Here is a 20,702-nt window from a genome sequence, read left to right on the forward strand (position 1 = left end):
GGTCTGCTGAATCATACACTGATATACAAATATCCCAATCAGCTCACAATATATCTCAGCTGATCTCTGTTCTCTGTGACGTGGTAAAATAGAGATTTTTTTCTCAGAATTAAATCGCAAGTAAATTGAAATAATGCTTTATATTCCCTTATGCAGAGCCTATTAAAAGTAATTATGCCTTTGGAAGGTTTTCCCTTGTACTATTGGTCAAGACTGAATCATGGTTAATTCATTTTTTTTTTTTTTTTTGTTTTTTGTTTTGTTGCAAAGAACTTTTCATGTGAAACTGAAAACAGATTTCTACAAAGTAATGTCCATTAAATGTAAAATATAGGATTGAAGATGTTTTCCCCCTCTTTAAACTGACTCAACTGATTCAACAGGGCTGCAGCCAACAGCCACACAGTTAGCGAAACGTAGATCATCTGAATGCAGTGAATGTGTCAAGTAGTAGTATAAAGACACCTGTACCTGGAAGGTCCAGTCACTGGTGAGTCAGTACTCCTGGCTGTAACTATGCCATAAAGACAAAGGAACACTCCAAGCAACTCTGTGAGAAAGTTACTGAGAATCATAAGTCAGGGGATGCACACAAGAAAATGTCTAAGTCACTGAATATCCCTTGGAGTACAGTTAAATGCTCATAAAGAAAAAGAAGGAATACGGCTCATGCATAAAGTTCCCCTAGAGACGGTCATCCTCTCAGACACCGTGCAAGAGAGTAGTGAGGAAGGCCACCAAGACATTTATGACTCCTCTGAAGGAGTTACAGGCTTCAGCAGGTGAGATAGGAGAGAATGTGCAAACAACAACTGTTGTCTGTTCTTCACCAGTCAAATCTTTATGGGAATGGCAAACAGACAGTTGCGGTTGAAGAAAGCTCATATCAAGTCTCAACTACAGTCCCTCAGAAGTCACGTGGGAGTCTCTGAAGGTTCTTTGTTGTGATGAGTCCAAACTTGACATCATTCTTACTGTGAAGCATGGTAGTGGCAGCATCATGATATGGGCTGCTTCTCAGCAGCAGTCACTGGAGGCCTTGTAAAGGTAGAGGGTAAAATGAATGCAGTAAAATATAGTGAAATACTAGAGGACAACCTAAAGCAGTCGGCAAGAGAATTTTCTGGAATTTTCTGGAGTGGCCGAGAGCTCAATCCTATTTCCAACTGAGACTTTGTGGCTGGACTTGAAAGGGGCTGTTGGGGTTAACAGTCCACGTTTAACCTGACAGAGCTTGAGCACTTTTGTGAACACGAATGCAGTGTCTATGTGTGCAATGCTGATTGAGATCTATCCACACAGGCTTAATGCTGTCATTACGGGCAAAGGCATATTTACGAAATACTGACTTGAACAGGTTGAATACTAAAGCAATCAAATATCTTATATGGTAGAATTTTATTAGACATTACTTTAACAAGAAAGATATTTTTTTTTTTGTAAATTCCATGTCAAAAAAAGACAAATTATACGGACCAGGATTTAATGCTGAAATGTAATAAAAGGGAAACATTTTCAAGGGGGATGAGCAGTTTTTATAGGCACTGTACTTCATCATTCACTCTATAAACAATGTAAAACTCAAAAAACTCAGGCATTCTGTCAAGATATTTGGGTAACCGACTCAACTGCAGCATCTGTACTGAATGGTACAAGGAAAAAAAATGTCTGAAACAAAGACATGTTCTGAATAGTGAAAAAGGCTGTGACATGGGTGATGAAGTTATGTGGGGTCAATGGTTGATAACAATTCCGAAGCTATGAGGCTCTGTCCGGTCTACTCGGAAAAACACAAAACAGTCAAAGGACCCATTTTGTTCACACATCCTGGAAGTGAGGGGGAACTGGAGACCCCACTAACTGCAGAACAGACCATCTAAAATGGCAAAGGGGCTTTGGGCTGTCAACACTCAGGATAAAATGTGACAGTTTAAAACAATTACTACTGTATATATACTACATATGCAATATATATATATTTATATATATATAGCTTATGATCAGTGGTTTGGAAATTCCGCCAAGGTGATAGTCAAGGAACAGTCAACCACTCCTAAATATCCCTATTCTGCCAGAATTTAAAATTTAATTATTTTTTTTTAAATTCTATATTTGTTCACATTTTGGCAAGTTGTCAGCATTACAAGTATACCACATCACTGTTAGCCATTTCTATTTGCCATAAACATATGGATGTGATGATTCTTCGGCTATAACTAATAAGAAGACTCTGGTCTTATTTTACATAATGTCTGTTCAAATCTGACGGAGTTATTGCTACAAGGAGAAAAAAATAGTTCATTAACAACCAGTGTATCTGTTTTAACAAATTTTGTTTTTGGCTAATACCCTAAAGACAGACATTTCTGTTTAATGCCTTCAACATGTTGTGTCTACTTGTAACCCATCCAGTGTCACTGTTCTAATTTTTGCTGGTTTGTAATTTTTGTTACTGCTTTAGACTATCTAAATATTTTCACCCATGCAATTCCTTACTTTGGCCTCCTGACTTCTTTTGTTACAAACAAAATAACTTTCTATAGAACAGCAGACTATGCAACAAAATTAAATTCCAACACCAAGGGATTATCCAGAAACAATTAACCCAGTCCTTGACACCAGGTCATCAGAGCCAGCAGTGAAGAGAATGGAGGCTTATTTTTCTTAATGATGCATGTGTACATGCTTGTATTCCATTTTTAATACAAGTTTGCTACTATGTGTAACAATTACACTATTCACTATAATCTCAGGAAGTGAGATGTGTTTAATCTCAAATATGGATTTCATATCTGTCATTACGATCAGCTTTTAACAATCACGTCTATATGTTGAAGATTTTAATGTAACGTCAGCTCTAAAAGCATTTGGCCTCTGACCTCTCATAAACATTGAAGCTGAAGACCAACCCCAGACGTGAGCGTATGTCTGATTGGTTAGATGCCAATTTGAACTTTGCTCCAAAACTTTCTGTATAAAAGAAAGTGACTGGGAGGCAGCTGAAGCTTTCTATTTCTGTAACTAGGCATTGCCTTTGTTAAATACAATTGCTCTACCTTCAACAATAAGGTCTTTGTTGGGGCTTTTTCAATGCTACAGCTCAACCACTTCTTTTTTTCTTCATAAACACGAGCTTTGAGTCTCAGTACTTTTACTTCAGAACACTTTTTTGATACAATTCTGTAAAAGTGTCATTCTGTCTCCATGGCTCTGAACCAGCCTCATCCAGCAGATCTCCACTGACACACCCTTCTGCTTCTCCTGACATCCGACACTGGTCCAGCAGCTACTTCAAAGACTATGCAAGTATCACTTTCTTTGTGCTAAACAACTTAATTCAGAAGATCTCACTGGTTTCTCAATTCCAAAGTGATTCTAAATAAATCATCGCTTTTCTAACTGCTTCCATGACGATCACAGTTAACTATTCAGTTTGCTTACCTGCAGTCATTAACTCAGTGTCTATTGCTGTCTTATTGTTTTTTTGTAGCAACAGTTGATAAATGTTTTGTGTCTAATTATCATCAGTGTTACTGTGTATTGTTTGAGAACTGGATGCCAATAAAATAAAAGTTCATAACTTCTTATTTTAGACTGCTTAACATACTTAGATTGGACAAATTCAATTAATCATGAAGTGTAGTTAAGATACATACGGAAACCCATGATAACAGACCAAGTTACGTCTGTTACCTCCTTGTTCCCTAATGTTACATATTGTTCCTTTGTATTTTTACTTGATATAATGTGTTTTGGATCATCACTAAAAAAAAAGTACCAACTGTATAGAGTTATGTCATGTTGAGGCCTATATTCTAAAGCAAAAATAATTTCTTCCCCAAGGAGATCTGAGAGTGGCAACTGATGATATAGACAAGAAAAGCATATTCACTGTTTATTACTTACTGCTGATCGGTGACAGGATTTCGCATAGCTAAATAAAATGCTTTTATTTTGTTTCAGAATAAAATAGCATTCATGGTTTAAAGTGCTGAACTGTAACATGACTCTGTCAATATGTTCACAATGGAAATGTTAGTATAGTTGCAAGAATTGAATAAAACGTTGCAGTCAGAGGCCTGGATTCACCCCTTTTTCAGTCTCGACAAACTCAATTTCACATCCCATAGCCTAACCTAAGTGCCCTCTTCCCCCTACCACGAGTAAAACTGTGCTATATATAATTGCTGTGAATGTGGTGGATGATGAATCATTCCACTCCTGACACCCGGCACTGGATATTGGCTGGCCGTGCTCTCAACTGCCCGGCATTTAGAAATGGGCCCTCTTCATTTACATTCACAGATGACGAGGACTTAAGAGTTCCTGGCCATCAATCAGCCTACTTATGTAAAAGTGTCGATAGCTCCTCATGGAGACCTTCAGCCAGAGCAGCGAGCTGGTTATCAGCTCGACGCAGAGTGAGCTACTGCTGCAGTCCCTGTGGCCCCATGTCATCATCTTAATCAGTATTTTGACACTTTGATTGGAGAAGGATTGCATATTGTGCTGAACCTGTCCTTGGGCGCCGTAGAGAATGGCAGAGCAAGGAGAACACACGGGGAAGGACATGTAGTATTCCCCTATGTATCCCCCTGAGAGCTGTGGAGTCTCTTTTTTTTCTCTTATGTGCAATTCTTGCTCTCTGCCTGGAGACAGATCTGGGTTTCCACCTGGCCCACTTTCAAAGCTGTGGAGGAAAGAAGGCCAGGGAAGACTGACTGGAGGAAAACTAAAGTGCGCCAGTTAATTTCGCTGTATCGTAATTGTTGGAATGGTATGAGTTTCATCTAGTTTGCGAGTGCATTAAGAGCTTTTAGCATGAGTCCTCTGTGTTTGAGAGTGTGTTTTCTATGTGTGCTTAATAGGTCTGGACAGTAATTGCAGGATGGTGATGTAGCATTCAGCCCTGTAAATGATCAAAGCAAAATCAACAACTCTGGTGCCTGCCTTTGAATGACCTCATTGGGCTGCTCACACATTTTCCTTCACACAGTTCAAATCTTATACCCTAATGCTTGAGCATACTCTATATTTGTGCGTAGAGATGTAAATTGTGACAACGCTTGCACAGGGGCAGCCATCCAAGACTCTGCATGCCCAGTCAAGTGCTCAAATGAGAATATGGAGGAGGATTTTGATTAAAATGACTCATGGGGTCACAAGGATGGCTCTGGCATCTTGACCTGGGGTTCTGATGTTCTCCTGAAACGGTTGTGCACAGGTTTTGCAGCTGCTGGTTCCTTCATTTCTTCATTTCCCAGCTGTATTTGTCAGAATTTCCCTACACGATCTTGCAGACCAAAAGAAAACATATGTCTATATTGGATTTTGTTTACCTTCAGTGTATCATTGACCCAGATTGAATTCACATTATGGGCATGCATGCTGTCAAGTTGTGGCACAGCGCAATCCAAGTCATTTACAGCAATTTAGGGAAATCCATATCATATTTTCATCTGCCTCTGTTTCTAAATGCTGTTTTATCTGTTTTCTCGCGTATCCATTTATTTATTTCTCCTCGAGTTTTGTTTAAAAACGCTTCCCCTGCGTGGTGGGCGACGCTTCCTCTTTAATGTGAAACAGCGAGGACAGGAGTGTCGGGAAAAGAGGGGAGCGCAGAGGGATGGGGCGAGGCGCGCACGGAGCTTTTAGTATGCGCTGCAATGCCCAACTGCAGCCCACGCACCTCAACTACGGTGAAATATGGTGAAATATGAGAGTCACGGGAAGAGCCGGCAGCTCGACAACAGTTAGTCGTGATGAGATGACACAGCCGCCGAACAGATTAGTCCAATAAATAGGGAAGAATTGGAGATAATATGAAGGCGCGGACGAACGACCTCAAGGCACCTTTTAAGAGGAGATAAACTGGATAAAAAAACATACATGCGTAACGAGCGAATCGCGGTGAATTCCTGCATGCCACTATGATGCTGTAGCCTGACAGAATGATGCTGTGCTGCTTTGTTTTAATGCATGGAGTCTGCTGTGGCTGCCCGTGATCCACACGGGATATTAAGGGCTGCAAATGGCTTGAGCATGTCTGGCACCTGCCTCTCCAAAACTAACTCGCGCTTGCCAATCAACTACAACATGTTTGAACAGTATAGTGCATGAAGTTGGCTGCAAATTTATGAAACACTGTACTGTGTTATGGGCAGTGAACATAAGTCTCCGTTTCTTACTAATGCGCGTCACTGGTGTCTTCATATTCAGAAACAAATAAAACAGGATGGTGGAATTTACGCGCAGATGCATGACTAAATAGTGAATCATTGAGATAACGATTAACAACTAAAAGAACAAACAAAGTGGTTTGGGTGTCAAACAGGTGATTTCGCCCTAGATGAAATCTGCTGAAGCATGGGTGCTCCCTGGTAGAAACAGTGCCAGCAGCGCCTCCCGCAACCATCCCTTCCCTCCGTGCGTCTCTGCAGATACCAGGCTGGAGGATCACCTTTTTTTTTTTGTTTTTGTTTGCTATTTGTTGTTGCTGCTGGCGGCGGCATGGTTGTTTTGAGGAGGGAGGGTGTATTTTTTTTTCCTTTTTTTTGCTGTTGTCAGCATGTTTGCTTTTCACTTTTCCTCCTACAATCGCCTCCTCTGACCAGCTTTCAACCTGTAGAGTAGCTGCATGACAACATGTAGCTGTCTGCTGGTTTACTGAGGACGAGGGAGGTAACTCCTGCATCCTCACACCTTGTCCCCTTCTCCCATCCCCACTGCCGCCTTGCTGCAGAGCCGGAGCTTCTGGTGATACATGATTTGACCGAAAGGAGCCGCTTTGACCTGAGAGGGTGGGCTGACTTTGGACCGGACACTTCTGTAGAGCCCAGAGGACAAACTGTGAACGAGCCTGACAAGTGCCAGTGCAAATAGGTAGGAGATTCTGATTTTGATTCGCAACTTTTGCTTTTACAATCACATCTGTGGGCTGTGACCTGAAACAGGCTTAGTGCATGGTGGACTGGCCTTTAGAGTTTGAAACAGTTCTGCAGGGGGTAATGTCAACCCCTAAATATAGTCTACTGATAATCGATTAATTTGATCAATGACTTGATGAATTTTTTTTTCTCTCTCAGCTTTAGGAGGGAGTGTTGGTCACACTGCACATACAGAAAGAGCAAATTTATCTCAGAGATTGTATGGAGCACTCAGCGTATAATCAGATTTGTTGGTTGTAATTGCAGCCCGGTGAGAGTGGATACAGTATTACTGGCTCGCATATTGATCCTGCAGCGTGCTCATATGAGGGAGAACTCATAACCTAATACACATAGACACAATGGAGCCAATGTGCTCAAATGGTTCTGCCCCCCCTTGCTTGTTATTTTCATCTTCTTTGCTGTTCTCTGTCTGCAGGGAGGTGTGGAAATAATGTATTTCTGGGAAATCCTGACAATTTGAGTGTGAAGAAAGATGTTAGGTTTAGTGAAATGAATGGAATAGAACTACACTCGTAAAATCTACATCTGTCACTTAGTTGGAAAGTAAAGGTTTCCTTGCTGATCACATACAAAACATGAAGCATGTGGTAATCATATTAATATGTCAGCCTTCCTCTGCTTTCTGTCCCATCTTGTAGGTTTTGCTGCCAGTGCTTGAACCCACGAGTGTGTGAAGCCTTTATCTCCTCAAGGCCCAGCGTGGCCCCACCTTGTCTGAAAGCTGCAGGTCCCATCTTGTTCCACCATGACGGTTGCTACCAGCGACCCTGCCGACGAAGCGGCAGCACATCCAGGCCAGCCTCATGACCAGTACGACCCAGAGCCGGACCACGAGTGCTGCGAGAGGGTGGTCATCAACATTTCAGGGTTGCGCTTTGAGACGCAGCTAAAGACGCTCTCCCAGTTTCCAGAGACGCTACTAGGTGACCCAAAGAAAAGGATGAGGTATTTTGATCCTCTCCGGAATGAGTATTTCTTTGACCGGAATCGGCCAAGTTTTGATGCAATTCTGTATTATTACCAATCTGGAGGGAGACTACGCCGGCCTGTTAACGTGACCCTGGACATATTTTCTGAGGAGATCCGGTTTTATGAACTTGGTGAGGAGGCTATGGAAATCTTCAGGGAGGATGAAGGTTTTATAAAGGAAGAGGAGCGGCCTCTGCCAGAGAATGAGTTTCAGAGGCAAGTGTGGCTTCTGTTTGAATACCCAGAAAGCTCAGGACCAGCTCGCATCATTGCCATCATCTCTGTCATGGTGATTCTCATCTCAATTGTCAGCTTCTGTCTGGAGACACTGCCAGTTTTCCGAAATGATGATGCAGAAATGATGAATCGGTTTCTATTCGAGTATGGGTCCAACAGCACCTCTACCGTTTACAGCTCACCATATTTTACAGATCCTTTCTTCATTGTAGAGACCCTCTGCATCATCTGGTTCTCTTTTGAGTTCCTCGTCAGATTCTTTGCCTGTCCAAGCAAAGCTGGATTTTTTGGCAACATCATGAACATCATTGATATTGTGGCAATCATTCCTTACTTCATCACCCTGGGCACAGAGCTAGCAGAGCGCCCAGAGGACAGCCCGGGAGGCCAGCAAGCTATGTCTTTGGCTATTCTCCGTGTCATTCGTCTAGTGAGGGTGTTTCGTATCTTCAAACTCTCTCGCCACTCTAAGGGTCTCCAGATATTAGGACAGACACTAAAAGCCAGCATGCGTGAGCTGGGCCTCCTCATCTTCTTCCTGTTTATCGGCGTTATCCTCTTCTCTAGTGCAGTCTACTTCGCGGAAGCAGACGAGGAAGACTCCCAGTTCAACAGCATCCCCGAGGCCTTTTGGTGGGCAGTGGTTTCCATGACCACTGTAGGCTATGGAGACATGGTCCCAACAACAATTGGAGGAAAGATCGTGGGGTCTCTCTGTGCAATTGCCGGTGTGCTGACTATCGCCCTGCCTGTACCTGTCATTGTGTCTAACTTCAACTACTTCTACCACAGAGAGACAGAGGGTGAGGAACAGGCACAGTATCTGAACATCCCAAGTGTGCCTAAAGCCAGCTCAGCTGATGATCTGAAGAAAGAAGGTCGAAGCGGCAGTGGATCAACTCTCAGCAAGTCTGACTACGTGGAGATCCAGGAGGCTGTGAACCATAGCACTGAGGACTTCAGACCAGAGAGCAGGAAAACAGGGAACTGCACCATGTCCAACACCAACTATGTAAACATCACTAAGATGCGTACAGATGTATAATGTGAGCTACTGTACGCGGGTAGCGTTTGCCAGGATCTACAGAGACTGTAGCAGGAAGATGGAGGTGTGACTCCCAGTACTGCCCAACATATGGGGCCCAGTACGGAAGTACACCAAGCAGATGACTGAGGATAACATGGAGAAAGGGTCAACAGAGCGCAACCCATGTTCTTCTACATCATTTGGACCTATCAGTGCATATCAGAATACTGCCACCCGTCTTATTTAGGACATTGTTAGTGTCTGCATGGCATTAGTCTTACCTATGTGACAATAGTTGTCCTGCTTGCAACAGTAGCCAAATAGTAGCCTAACCTCTAATAATTAATACTAACAACATAAAGGGACCACTAGTTTAAACTTTCGTGCTCAAACTGCTCTAGAGAAGCTAAGTGAAACAGCAACTTACATCAGACACCCTTTTTCCTTTTTACATGTAACTTAACCTAATACCTTGTGATTAACACAAGCCATATTATCAGCATTCAAGAACAACTAAAATCTGCTGCTCTAACTGCCAAGGTCCTGACTCAGAGGAAGACATATTACTGAGATCACAGCTGTTGTATCAGGGCAACACTGAATTGAGCAACAGAGAGAATGAAAGAGAGAATAATAGTAATATCTTTTTGGCCAAATGGTCAATTTTATTCTATTTTATTTTGCTTTCTCTATCAGAGAAAATACACTACCATTCATCCCTTGGCTCTCACTAGATCTTGTCTACAAGTTAGTGGCCTCTGTAGGGACCAACAGATAGAAGACTGTGCTGTAATTCTGGACCACAGTAGCACACCAAGTTCTTTTCCTGCCGTTTCTTCTTGATGAAGCTCAAGTGGATTTACAGTATGCATGTCATATGTAGACACTTGCCAAGACTCTGCCTTTTTATTGTCTCTAACCAATGCAGACTAACAGGTTGACAACAGAAATATCTCTCTAAATGGAGTATCTTGTTTTTTTTGACGTCTGTTCATTTGATTTGTAATTATGTATTTTTTTTTGTAATATGATTAATACATGATGAATGTGGGATTCTCACCAATATTTTTATATTTTTTATGCCTAATGTAGAATGAAAGACAGAATATTTTCGTTGTAGTGTTTGGAGTGAGTGCCTATTTGTTCATCCTCTTAACTGTACCTTTAAGTGTGTCTCTAGCTGCCGTTGACACAGACGTACAGTGTGAAGTGTTCAGTTTGACTCCACTGCCCAGCAAAGATGTTGCTGTTCTTGACTTCATAGCATTCCATGTTTGTAGGAGTAGATAAAATGAGATTAAGGGGCAAATGGATTACATTTTAGTGAGTTTTTCAGAAGTTAATGTCAACACAGTTTAGGAATTAAGGCAACAAAGTTAACTAGTCTGATGTTTAATTAATTAAGGCTTTTATGGTATTTACCCCAAAGGCTTAAAATCACAGATTTGCAACTAAAGTGCTAAAATACGAAATAAAGTTAATCTATAAGACCTTTAAGGTCCATCTATAGTCATTCCAGCAATGCCAGCTTTGTATTATTGAGTCTTGCTGGTTAACTGATAAGGAGCAAAGTCAGCCTCTAAGTTTACTCTAAGTTTGCTTATGGTATCTAGAAACCCATTAGCAATTAGCATTACTGGTAAACATGACTAATCAGACCGAAACTACTGCCACATCATTTTAGCCTTTCATGCCTACACTCCTCTTTATCTCTCGCCTGAACAAATACATCAGAATTAGTCAACTTTGTCTGCCTCTGCAACAAACTAAAACTAACAAAAATGTGTTCCCATTTTTTTTTTTTTGCTGCATGCTGCCACCTGGCACACTGCATCTTGGGTTGTAAAAGACAGTTTATTTGTCTTAGTAGTTCTGTTTGTCTTTTTTTTGTATCCATGCAATTTCAGCAATCATTCCAGTGGTCCACTGTGACGATATAATAGAGGACCTAGCTTACGTGTCCTTTTTATCAAATAAATGCTATTCTGCTTTTGTAGAGCTGCATGTCCTGTAAAGTAGTCATTGTAGCATGCATTAGTATGAATAATATTCAAACAGCAAACTGACTTAAATATATTCCTATGTCTCTAGAGGTTTAGTGCTTGCGTCGCAATCCATGTAAAATACTTATGTGTTCACGAGGCAATTTGTTATCTCTAGTGTTATGTAGATTAAGGGAGTAACAGCAGCTTAAACACGAGAGGAAACAGGTTAAGTTAGAGAGGTGTAGAAAACACAGCATGGTGAGGTGAGACTTTAAAGTTATACTCTGGACTCCAGATCAGGGATTTCTATACCTAAGACCCACAGTTAATAAATATTAAAGAACATCCCACTCCCTTCACTTCTATAGACTTTACAGTCTTTTGCAGTCACAACCTAAATAACTGTGTCACATAATCAAAGCACAACAACAGCTACGATCTGCCGCCAGTCCAATGGATGCACCAGAGATTCATAGCTGGTCAGTCAGAGTTTTTGCTCGACCAAGTGTATCATAATGCTCCAAGGAACTGTCTGAGTGCCCCAACCTCTGATATATAGCTCCATCACATTGTGTGTGCAGTGTTGTCTGTGCATGGGTGTGTGAGAGAGAGAAAGAGTGTGGGATCGTGACAGAAACTGAGAGCTTTTAGATACACGCAGGCTGAGGGTGTAGCTTTTAGAGACTATGCGGTAGGAGTTTTGGAAAACACTGCTTTTCTTGAATCCAGATCAGGATGACAATGGTGCTCAGTGAGTGCACTCTGTCCCATCTAGGCACGTTGTTTCCAGTCTGTGTGCTATACAGTATATATTCAACACATGCACATAGTATATTAAACAACAAAACTGAAAGTAATGTGTTACTACACTCGCTACAGATTAGATCTATGAGCATGTGTTGACTTTTGAGATAAAGTGCAGCCTAATCTGTGGCCTGTTCCATGGAATGGAAGAGAGGAAATACAAGGAAGGAGAGGAAATGTAGGGAAGGAAAATGGGATAATGAAAGTAAGATAACGCTGCCCACGCCCTTCTGTGCTTTTACTCTGATGTGTACTTGTATTTCTCTAAACTGCTCTTGTATACTGGACCACCTATGCCACTTTAAGCTTGACCTGGACTGCTGTCTTCTCTGCTCTTGTTACCAAGCACACAATTGAAGTGACACTCTGTCAAGATAAAAAGCACTCTCTTGGAGAAGCCAACAGGGCAGCATCAGGATTGGACCAAGAAAGCCACATCATCTCTGTACTCCACAACACAAATGAGAGGACATTTATACACACACGGGGCATTTGAACATATACAGCCGGTGTACACACACACGTGTACACACTGCCTGTGAACAGGAACCTTTACGGACGTGTCTGCTGTCAGGACACACGTCTACCTGTGGCTTTATCAGACTTCAAGGTCACAATGGACTTAAACCTGCTGCTGGTGGGTTTACACACCTGTAGCCATGTAAATGTATCCAAGGCTTACAGCTGCTTTAATGATGTCTTAAAATGCCTAAAGCTTCAGCTTTAAAACAAGCTTCTGCCATGTATAGATTCCTGTAGTAGGGAATCGAGATGTATGCTTGCTGAATTCATAAAACTAAAGTTGTACAATAAGGGTATTCGCTCTTAGCTTTGTTATGCTCCAGGGACAACGTACATATATATATATATATATATATATATATATATATATATATATATATATATATATATATATATATATATATACACACACACACACACTTCTATGACAACTTTGTGTCATCAGACGCTGTAAAACTGATCTGTTTGTTTTTTTCACCATGTTTTTATATTTGAATGTCAGCATTTTGCTCATCTTTGAGCTGCACACAGTACAGGGACTGAGGTTTGATTAAAAAAAAAAAACAAAAAAAAAAAAAAAAACACATGCAGGCCTTAGTCGAATAGATTCTGTCATCATCATATCTGTCTTAATACATATTTACCCCAGACACCCATCTCCACTTAATCTACTTTATCTGCCTTCTTCAACTATCTGCCATTCACATATATGTGTGGATGAAACTTAGATAATCCTCAGTCCCTTGACTGTATTGCTGTTATGGTGGTCAGTGCTCAGCTATCTGTTAAACAGTTGCTTTTTCTGCCATTGTATGGAAAAGACTGAACCAAGATGCAAACTGTACATTGTTAAACACAAAGGAAAAATGGATCTGAATGGTTGTCATGCCCTTTACATGGACTTTAAATGAATACAAACTGATCAGTAGAGAATATTATTATATAACTGTAAATTAATCAAAGTATTAGAAATAATAACAATAATAACATCTTTATGATAACCTCAAGCTACTGCTGTGTTTTTTTGCATGTGGATTTGGATCATGTTGTCCCAAAATGATGCTTAAATTGTCATGCAAGCCAGAACCAGTTGTGATTTATTTCACAATTTAGAATTTATATGCCTAAAGAACAGAAATCAATGATACTTTAAAATCAGTGACAGTGAATGTCAGTGAACAACTTATCGTATGACTTGTATTAAGGTGCCCCAAGAAAACGTACGTAACACTTTCCATTTTTGAAAGCCAAAAGAGTAAAGCTACAAGAGAGACAGTAAAAAGTTTATTATACAGTGGTAAAAGCACTACTGGTGCAGCTGCTCTCATGTCCATTACAGAATGTATATTTGAATGGACTATCAACCCTCACCTCCTAAATGGTTTTGTGTCCTGCTATTCCCCTTAAGTGAATCTTATGCTCTCTGTGGATTACTGAGAAGGCAAAGTGGCCTATTTATAAAATCAGCAAGGAGGGAAGTGAGGCAGGGAGAGTAGGTAAGAGGGAGGAGAGCAAAAGCCTCTTGACTTCTGGTTCAGCACAGAGTAGGACAAGTACAAACACTTCTTTGTATCACTGCCATGTAGTCGAGTCTAACACTTCCCCTCGTAGCTGGGTTGTCTCTGCTCGCGTTGTTTTACCCTTCTGCTCCTTTAACTGCTGCTTGAGTTATTTCTCGCTTTCCTCTTTCTATCATTTGCCCCTCTCACATTTCATTTCCCACACATTTTCTCTCGTGTTCATCTCTCTCCCCCTCTCGAGCAGCTCTAAGCACCAAAGTAATGCAATGGGTGATCTCATTCTCCTGCCAGACATATATTAGGAGGAGTCCAATGCTCCCTCTGGATGTCTCAGTTGACTGGGTTCCAGTATGTCAGCTAAGGACAGCAGCCCGGCAGCCTTCCAAATAACTGATGGGCATTAATGCATTGATTGTTGTTTGATTAGCAGTGCATTTGATAAAAAACGCTTTTCTCAAGTTTACTTTAAGCCAGACAGACAGACAACCAAGCTTCAATTATATCACACGTCTGTGTTTTATCATGTCTTAAAACACGTGAGGCTCTCTGCTCTTGTCTTAATTGATGCTTTAAGGTAGCTCTATTTACATTTGATTCAGTGGCCACAATAAAATAATAAAATGTGCATACTCTATTACCTATAACTTTTATCGCGTGGTTTCAATCCTATAGCCTACCATTTTCATCAACACAAGCGGACTGATGTTGTATGAGGCAACACCCAATAAGCCAAGTGAATACCTCACATGCTGGGAACATTCAGCCATTGCAGTATGAGCTGATTTATAACCTAATACACAGCCCACTTAATAGCCTGTCAACCTGAACTTTCTTTATAGCACACACAGTTCCATAGGGGAAGCCTGTGTACATACTGTGTGCACGCATGTAATTTCATATGTGTGTGTCTGTGGAGGAGAGGAAAGCCCTTTTTTCATTACTCCTGTCCTAACAGTGGAAGACCCCCTATATTACCCGCAGTAGGTCGCCTTTTATTTATAGGTCTATAGCTCATGATTCATAGTCAAACAGGCAGCAGGCTATGTAAATTGTGCACTTTATGATCATGGGCCACCAAGATTTTTTTTTGTTGGATCACTATTTCTTTCACTGAATCCAAGGACAAAGGGTCAAAATAAGAGTATTTCTACAGATTGGGGAACACAGGTTACTAAATGATCAGATGCAGGGTGTGGCTGAGATGGAGAGTGAATAATAGAGGTGATGGGGGGAGAAAATGGATAGATTTTGAGAGATGAAATGGTGGACATATGAGAAATAAAGAACGCCACATGGGAGCTTCAGCCTGTCAATGTGTTTAATGAGATTAACTGATTTATGATTTTGGCCTACATTCTGTTGGCTGCCATCATATATCTTTGCTTATAGTCCAACACAGCAATGCACTGAATTTCAATATTATCTGATAAGATGCATTTATGTTGATACTTTTTTTAATCTATCATTATATAATTATAAATGTATACTACAATATAGCAGTTGTAGTGAGTTAATTTTAAGAGTTCTGATAGTCACAATTTAATATCAGTGACACAGTCTCATATTATTCAAAGATGTAACATAAACAATGCATAAAAATAGTGTGTAATATCAAGACTCTTTTAATAGATGATGTGTATAGAATGCTAATTTGTATTCTTCACTTCATCTCATTTCTGCAGCTGATTTGCAGGAACACAATTTGATAAATACATCCATATATAACGTATATGAAGGAGGCATTTCCTGCATGTGAACAGAAATTGAAAGTACTGCTATTAATATGTTCAGCCTTTACTGTACTAAATTTGCCACCAACAAAATGAGCCACTTAGAAATAAAACAAGCAAACCGTGTGTGGTATAACAAGCTAAACTACATAATCTACCACATCAGGCACTGCAGTGGCCTTGAGAAAACTAAATATCCAAAGAATTCTTAACTGTGCAATAAATGAGTAAAGGAATACACTCACTGCATCATTTTAGCATTAGCACTGCTGCATATTAACAGGCAACCAGCTTTGTCTGAAGTACATAGACTTAGTAGTGACTGCAGACAAAACCTTTCTTATTATTTTGATCAGACACTCATCTTTATTAAAAAGCTTCACCAGTAACTCTGTGAATTAGAACTGACTACTGAACTCACTACGCTCGGCCAACAAAAGGCACAACAGGGCCGGATGATCGCTAGACTCCTCTTCTGTGGTTCCCTGGTGGTGGAACGAGTTGCCAAACTCTATTCGATCTGCAGAGTCTCTCTCAGTCTTTACGAGAAGACTAAAAACCCATCTCTTCACTGAGCACCTTTGCACTTGACAGACTGGAAAAAAAATACAAATCCTATTACGTCTAATAATAGGACCGTGGTGCACCTGTAGGCACCACGGTCCTATTATGACTCTTGAACTTGTTTTATGGCACTTATTCATGTTGTTTTCTCCTGACTAGATCCTTGCTTGTGTTGTATCCACTCTCAGATGCAAAAGTGTCTGCTAAATGAAACTGTAAAATTGCAGAATTGTAGACAAACAGCATGACATCTGGAAATCCGGCTGCTTTCATGGATGACCTGAAGAGGTAAAATTTACCCAGTTTCTGCAGGCAGTGAATTTGGATCAAAATAAGGAGATGGACATCAAGACTTTTCCACTTGAGAGTGGAGAGACAATGGAGCATTACTCCTCAGTCATTCATTACTATTATCCTTTCTGCCCTCAAGTGTCCATAAGGAGACATGGCAACGTCTACACACAACTGGGATCAAAAATGCTGCTTATCTGTGCAACACTGGAGAACTGTGCAACTTAGATACTGTGTATATGAGATTGTCAACAAAGAAAATCAATCAAAAAAGTCTTTCTAATTTCTATTACTTTAAAAATTAAATCCAGAAGACTGTTTCATATTTAAATATTTGTGGTAAACTGCACTAAATGCTGATGAAAAAAAGTATATATTCCTCATCTTTTATGTTTCTGTGAGGAAAGTCAGCCTTTAAAAATAACTTTCCACACATTTCTTGTTTTTCTTTCAGTGTAGTTTCAGTTCTGCTTTTCTTGCTTTTCTGTGATTTAAAGCCAGCAGTTATGCAACAGAAATTAAGACTGTCAAAAACCACTCCCTACAAAAATCTGAACTCCCAAAAGCTGCAATAAACCCATTCACAAGAGGACAGAGAAATATTCTCTTCTAACGTTAAAATGTGTTGATTGGCATCAAGGATTATTTTTATAGTTCATTCTACGTGTCCATGTGGGGAAGCAAGGTTTTGTGTGTCTGTAAGTGTGTTGCAAAGTACAGTAACAGTTATCACGGTGAGCGAAAAAGGCAAATGATATCCACTTCCTCTCCTCCTTTCACTACCTCCACCCACTCATTGCTCACAGACATGATATGAGGGGCTTAAAATATCCCACCCGCTTAAATAATTCATAAGCTCAAATGCTCTACAATCCCTCCCTGGTCTCCTGTTACTCCCTCATCTGTGGTCCCTTTTGGTTTTGTATGTCTTCCTGCAGGTGTGCTTTTACAAGTTCAACCACAAGTTTGCTATACTGTGTGATTTATTTTCTGTCCGGATCTGTGTTTTTGCACAAGCACAATGTGAAAACAGATTTGCAAATGTGAGATCACAGTTCTGCTGGACACACACACACATTTTCGTTCGATTCTGTTTCTCTTTGTTCTTCCTACCTCTCAGTGTATTGATCAAGTGTGCCTCAGAGGTGGATTACATAATAGGATGCTGATTGGAAAGCATTAGCAGTCAGTGGTTACTTTGCATTAGTATTTGTACCTTAAACACAATTGCCCATTTGCTCCCTCCATCTGGCTAGTCTCATTTGTTCCAGATCCAGCCCAATAAAATATATCGCTTCATTTTATTCACATTCAGAATTATAGCTTCTTACACAAGACAAAAAAAATCAATCTGTGATATGCTGAGAGATTAAGCCAGACTTTTCACCTGCTTCATTGTTCATCTCGAATCAGTTCCAAGTGGGGAAGACAAGGATAGAAACCCCACCATTCAAGGATGGAACTTAACAGAGATATCACTAAGTACTTGGGTCAGAAAAAAAATGCAATGAATAAGGAGGACTTTCATTCTCCTGATAAGAAAAAACTGTATTAGCAAACCTAGCTGACATAAAGCACCAAAGATCTCCCGTCTCTTCCCCTTCATGTCTTTTTCTCTCCAGCACTGTCTTAGTAGTTAAATACCCCTACTTTCTTTGACCTATTTTTGTGGCTCCAGTGGGAAAGCAGAAAATTTTTTTGTAGTAACAGCTTTCAAATCTGACAAAAACAAAGAAGTGTGAGTGAGAGAGAGAAGAGTAGGAGTCTAGGCCTGTTGAGACAAGTGCTCCTGGCTTGCTGGAAGAGGATGGCTCTGCTCATGAATATGAAGTAAGATGATTGAAAGACACATAAACAGTCAGAAACAAGCAGACTTGGATGTCAGTGAGAAAACAGTGCATCACATGTTGTAGAGTATGTCTTACCTAAAAAAGGAAGACATTTAAATTTCAGAAAGAGCTTAAATGTACAGAGAGTTCAGTCAGCAGCTGAAATACACTATATATAATACTGAAAATAGATAAAAGATATATGAGCTTATTGAGTGGTAGAAACAACAGAAGGATAAATATGGAAACTGCTCTCCTCATTTTAGATTTGATTTTTTTTTGCTAAATATGTTATGTAACTGGTCTGTGGCTGTGCGCTGCAGTCTGAAAATCTATGTCCATCTAACTATGAAAATGCAGAGACCCGTGACGTAGTGTCCCCACAGACAGACAGATAGGATTTATCTTTTAGATGAGTATAAAGGGATATTCCTCTGGACAAAATTAGAGGGATTACATCACAATCAAGCAGTTTTTTCTTGGAAATGGTGCATCCTTAAACTGACAGTCCAAGACTGACTTTAAACTGGTTGCATTTACAGATAAATCTGGTCACTTTACACTTACGTGAGTGTGTGAGCTGAGAAGCAGTCCTACTAGCAGCCAGCAGAGGGAAACCAATCCTTACTGTGCATGTGACTCTCTACCCAGACAGCCAGGAGCCAGATGATGGCTTCTCGTCCTCCACCGGAGACTGTGTGCAGGTCCAAGGGTCAGCCTGTGGAAGCGTCTGTGCCAGACCCATCCATCTAAACAGCGAGAATAACATTACAGGAGGCACTGCAGTAAACTAATCTCATTCAACCACAGGGAGTATCCTTTTGACCTGCACTGCTCATATAAAATGCACTATGGGTACTTGGATGAATATGCAACAGCCAACAAGTGGTGCACATACAGCTGTCAAAAATAAAGGGGAAGCAGAAGAAACGCAAGGCTACATAGCAATGAAGGAAAGTTTTATATTTTACAAGTCCATGTTAAAACAATCCAGACTTGGCCAGATGTTTGCTACAAAAAGTGCAGCACGCAGAGTCTTATAGTGACAATATGAGGCTGTGTTCTGATACTCTAAGTACAAGCCAGATGACCCTGAACTGAGCTGACTGTCTGTTTTGGGACATCCCTCCTTCTCTGCCTGTTGCTTGTGTGGTTGGTTTGTTTTCTAATTCACAAGCAAATGGGAAGACAAGGGAAAAAAGAAGAAGAAACCCTGTTTAATTTTAGCCTGCACTTATGTAAGTGGCTTGAACACTAACCTCTTTGTCACCTCTCTACTTTATAGGTCTCCACCAGGAAGTTTGATCTACTACTTTGTGTTTCTTCCACACAAACACATTTAACACTCAATCACAACATTCTTGTGCAGTTATTTTATCTTCAGTTTGTAATACCTTGAACATGATTAACCTACTCCTACATCTACTTTTGTGTCATTATCTTTCTGTCACTGAAATGTCACCATAAGCCGTGTCCATTATAAAGATACAGACAATTATATCTTTTATATTACTAAGCAAATTCTAAGATTATTGCACGTATTGTCTGAAAGTGATTGCATAGACTATATTGTACCTTCATGGGGGTACAGGCCTGTTGTTAAAGGAGCTTCTCAGGACCCTCATTGTATCTGTATGGGAGGCACTGCCAAAGCTAATGACAGCTTGGCTATCGTCCATGTCTCCCCTACGTCCCACACAGAGTCCAGTGCCCACCCCCCACCAGCACTGAGCTGGCATTCCTGATCCGTTTATTCAGGACCCTTCCACCCCAGCACACCACTGTACAAACAAGAGCAGATGTCACTACAGTGTCATGGAACGTTTTAAACAGTGTCCAGTTCACTGCAAAGGGTCTCATTCTCCAATGAGACCCTTTGCAGTGATCCAATTTTGGAGTCAGTTCTCTTTGTGCCAGTTGACAAAATGCCAAATGAGCCCTGTGGATTCACTTTCATCATTCTGTGAGATACAACCAACAATGGCTGCATCATCAGAGAATGTGTGAAGTTGGCTGCAGTTATTGAGGTGAGAGAAAAGAGAGAAAAGACAGCCAATGTGCTACACATCAGATCAGACACACCGTCACATAGTTTCATACACTGTGGTCTCCTGGTGAGGTAGTCTGTGATCCATGCAGACAGATGGCAGCCCATGTTTACCGTATGTAGTGATGGCTGTATGGTGTTGAAAGCTGGAGAAATTCTACAACTCAGAAGCGAAGAAACCTTTTGGATGAGAGGTAAAACATCCTCAAGAACCTACAAGAGAGGTC

General features: G+C 40.6%; 1 protein-coding gene across 2 annotated transcripts; it reads left to right on the forward strand.

Moving 5' to 3' along the window:
- The first annotated feature begins 3,341 nt into the window (after positions 1 to 3,341).
- On the forward strand, positions 3,342 to 13,501 carry kcna2b (potassium voltage-gated channel, shaker-related subfamily, member 2b). 2 transcript variants are annotated; one of them, XM_023278214.3, is made up of 3 exons: positions 3,342 to 5,910; positions 6,743 to 6,882; positions 7,589 to 13,501. In XM_023278214.3, exon 3 carries the CDS (start codon positions 7,696 to 7,698, stop codon positions 9,199 to 9,201), a length of 1,506 nt encoding a protein of 501 aa, XP_023133982.2. In that variant the 5' UTR covers positions 3,342 to 5,910; positions 6,743 to 6,882; positions 7,589 to 7,695; the 3' UTR covers positions 9,202 to 13,501. The 2 variants fall into 2 exon arrangements, with proteins under 2 accessions (XP_023133982.2, XP_035807778.2); XM_035951885.2 differs by having other exon boundaries at positions 3,342 to 6,882.
- The last annotated feature ends 7,201 nt before the right edge of the window (positions 13,502 to 20,702 follow it).

The sequence above is a fragment of the Amphiprion ocellaris genome, chromosome 8, assembly GCF_022539595.1.
Source record: "Amphiprion ocellaris isolate individual 3 ecotype Okinawa chromosome 8, ASM2253959v1, whole genome shotgun sequence".
Classification (NCBI taxonomy): domain Eukaryota; kingdom Metazoa; phylum Chordata; class Actinopteri; family Pomacentridae; genus Amphiprion; species Amphiprion ocellaris.

Bases quoted from the DNA above. Each gene is read 5' to 3' on its own strand.
- kcna2b (XM_035951885.2), top strand. From the start codon at position 7,696: ATGACGGTTGCTACCAGCGACCCTGCCGACGAAGCGGCAGCACATCCA.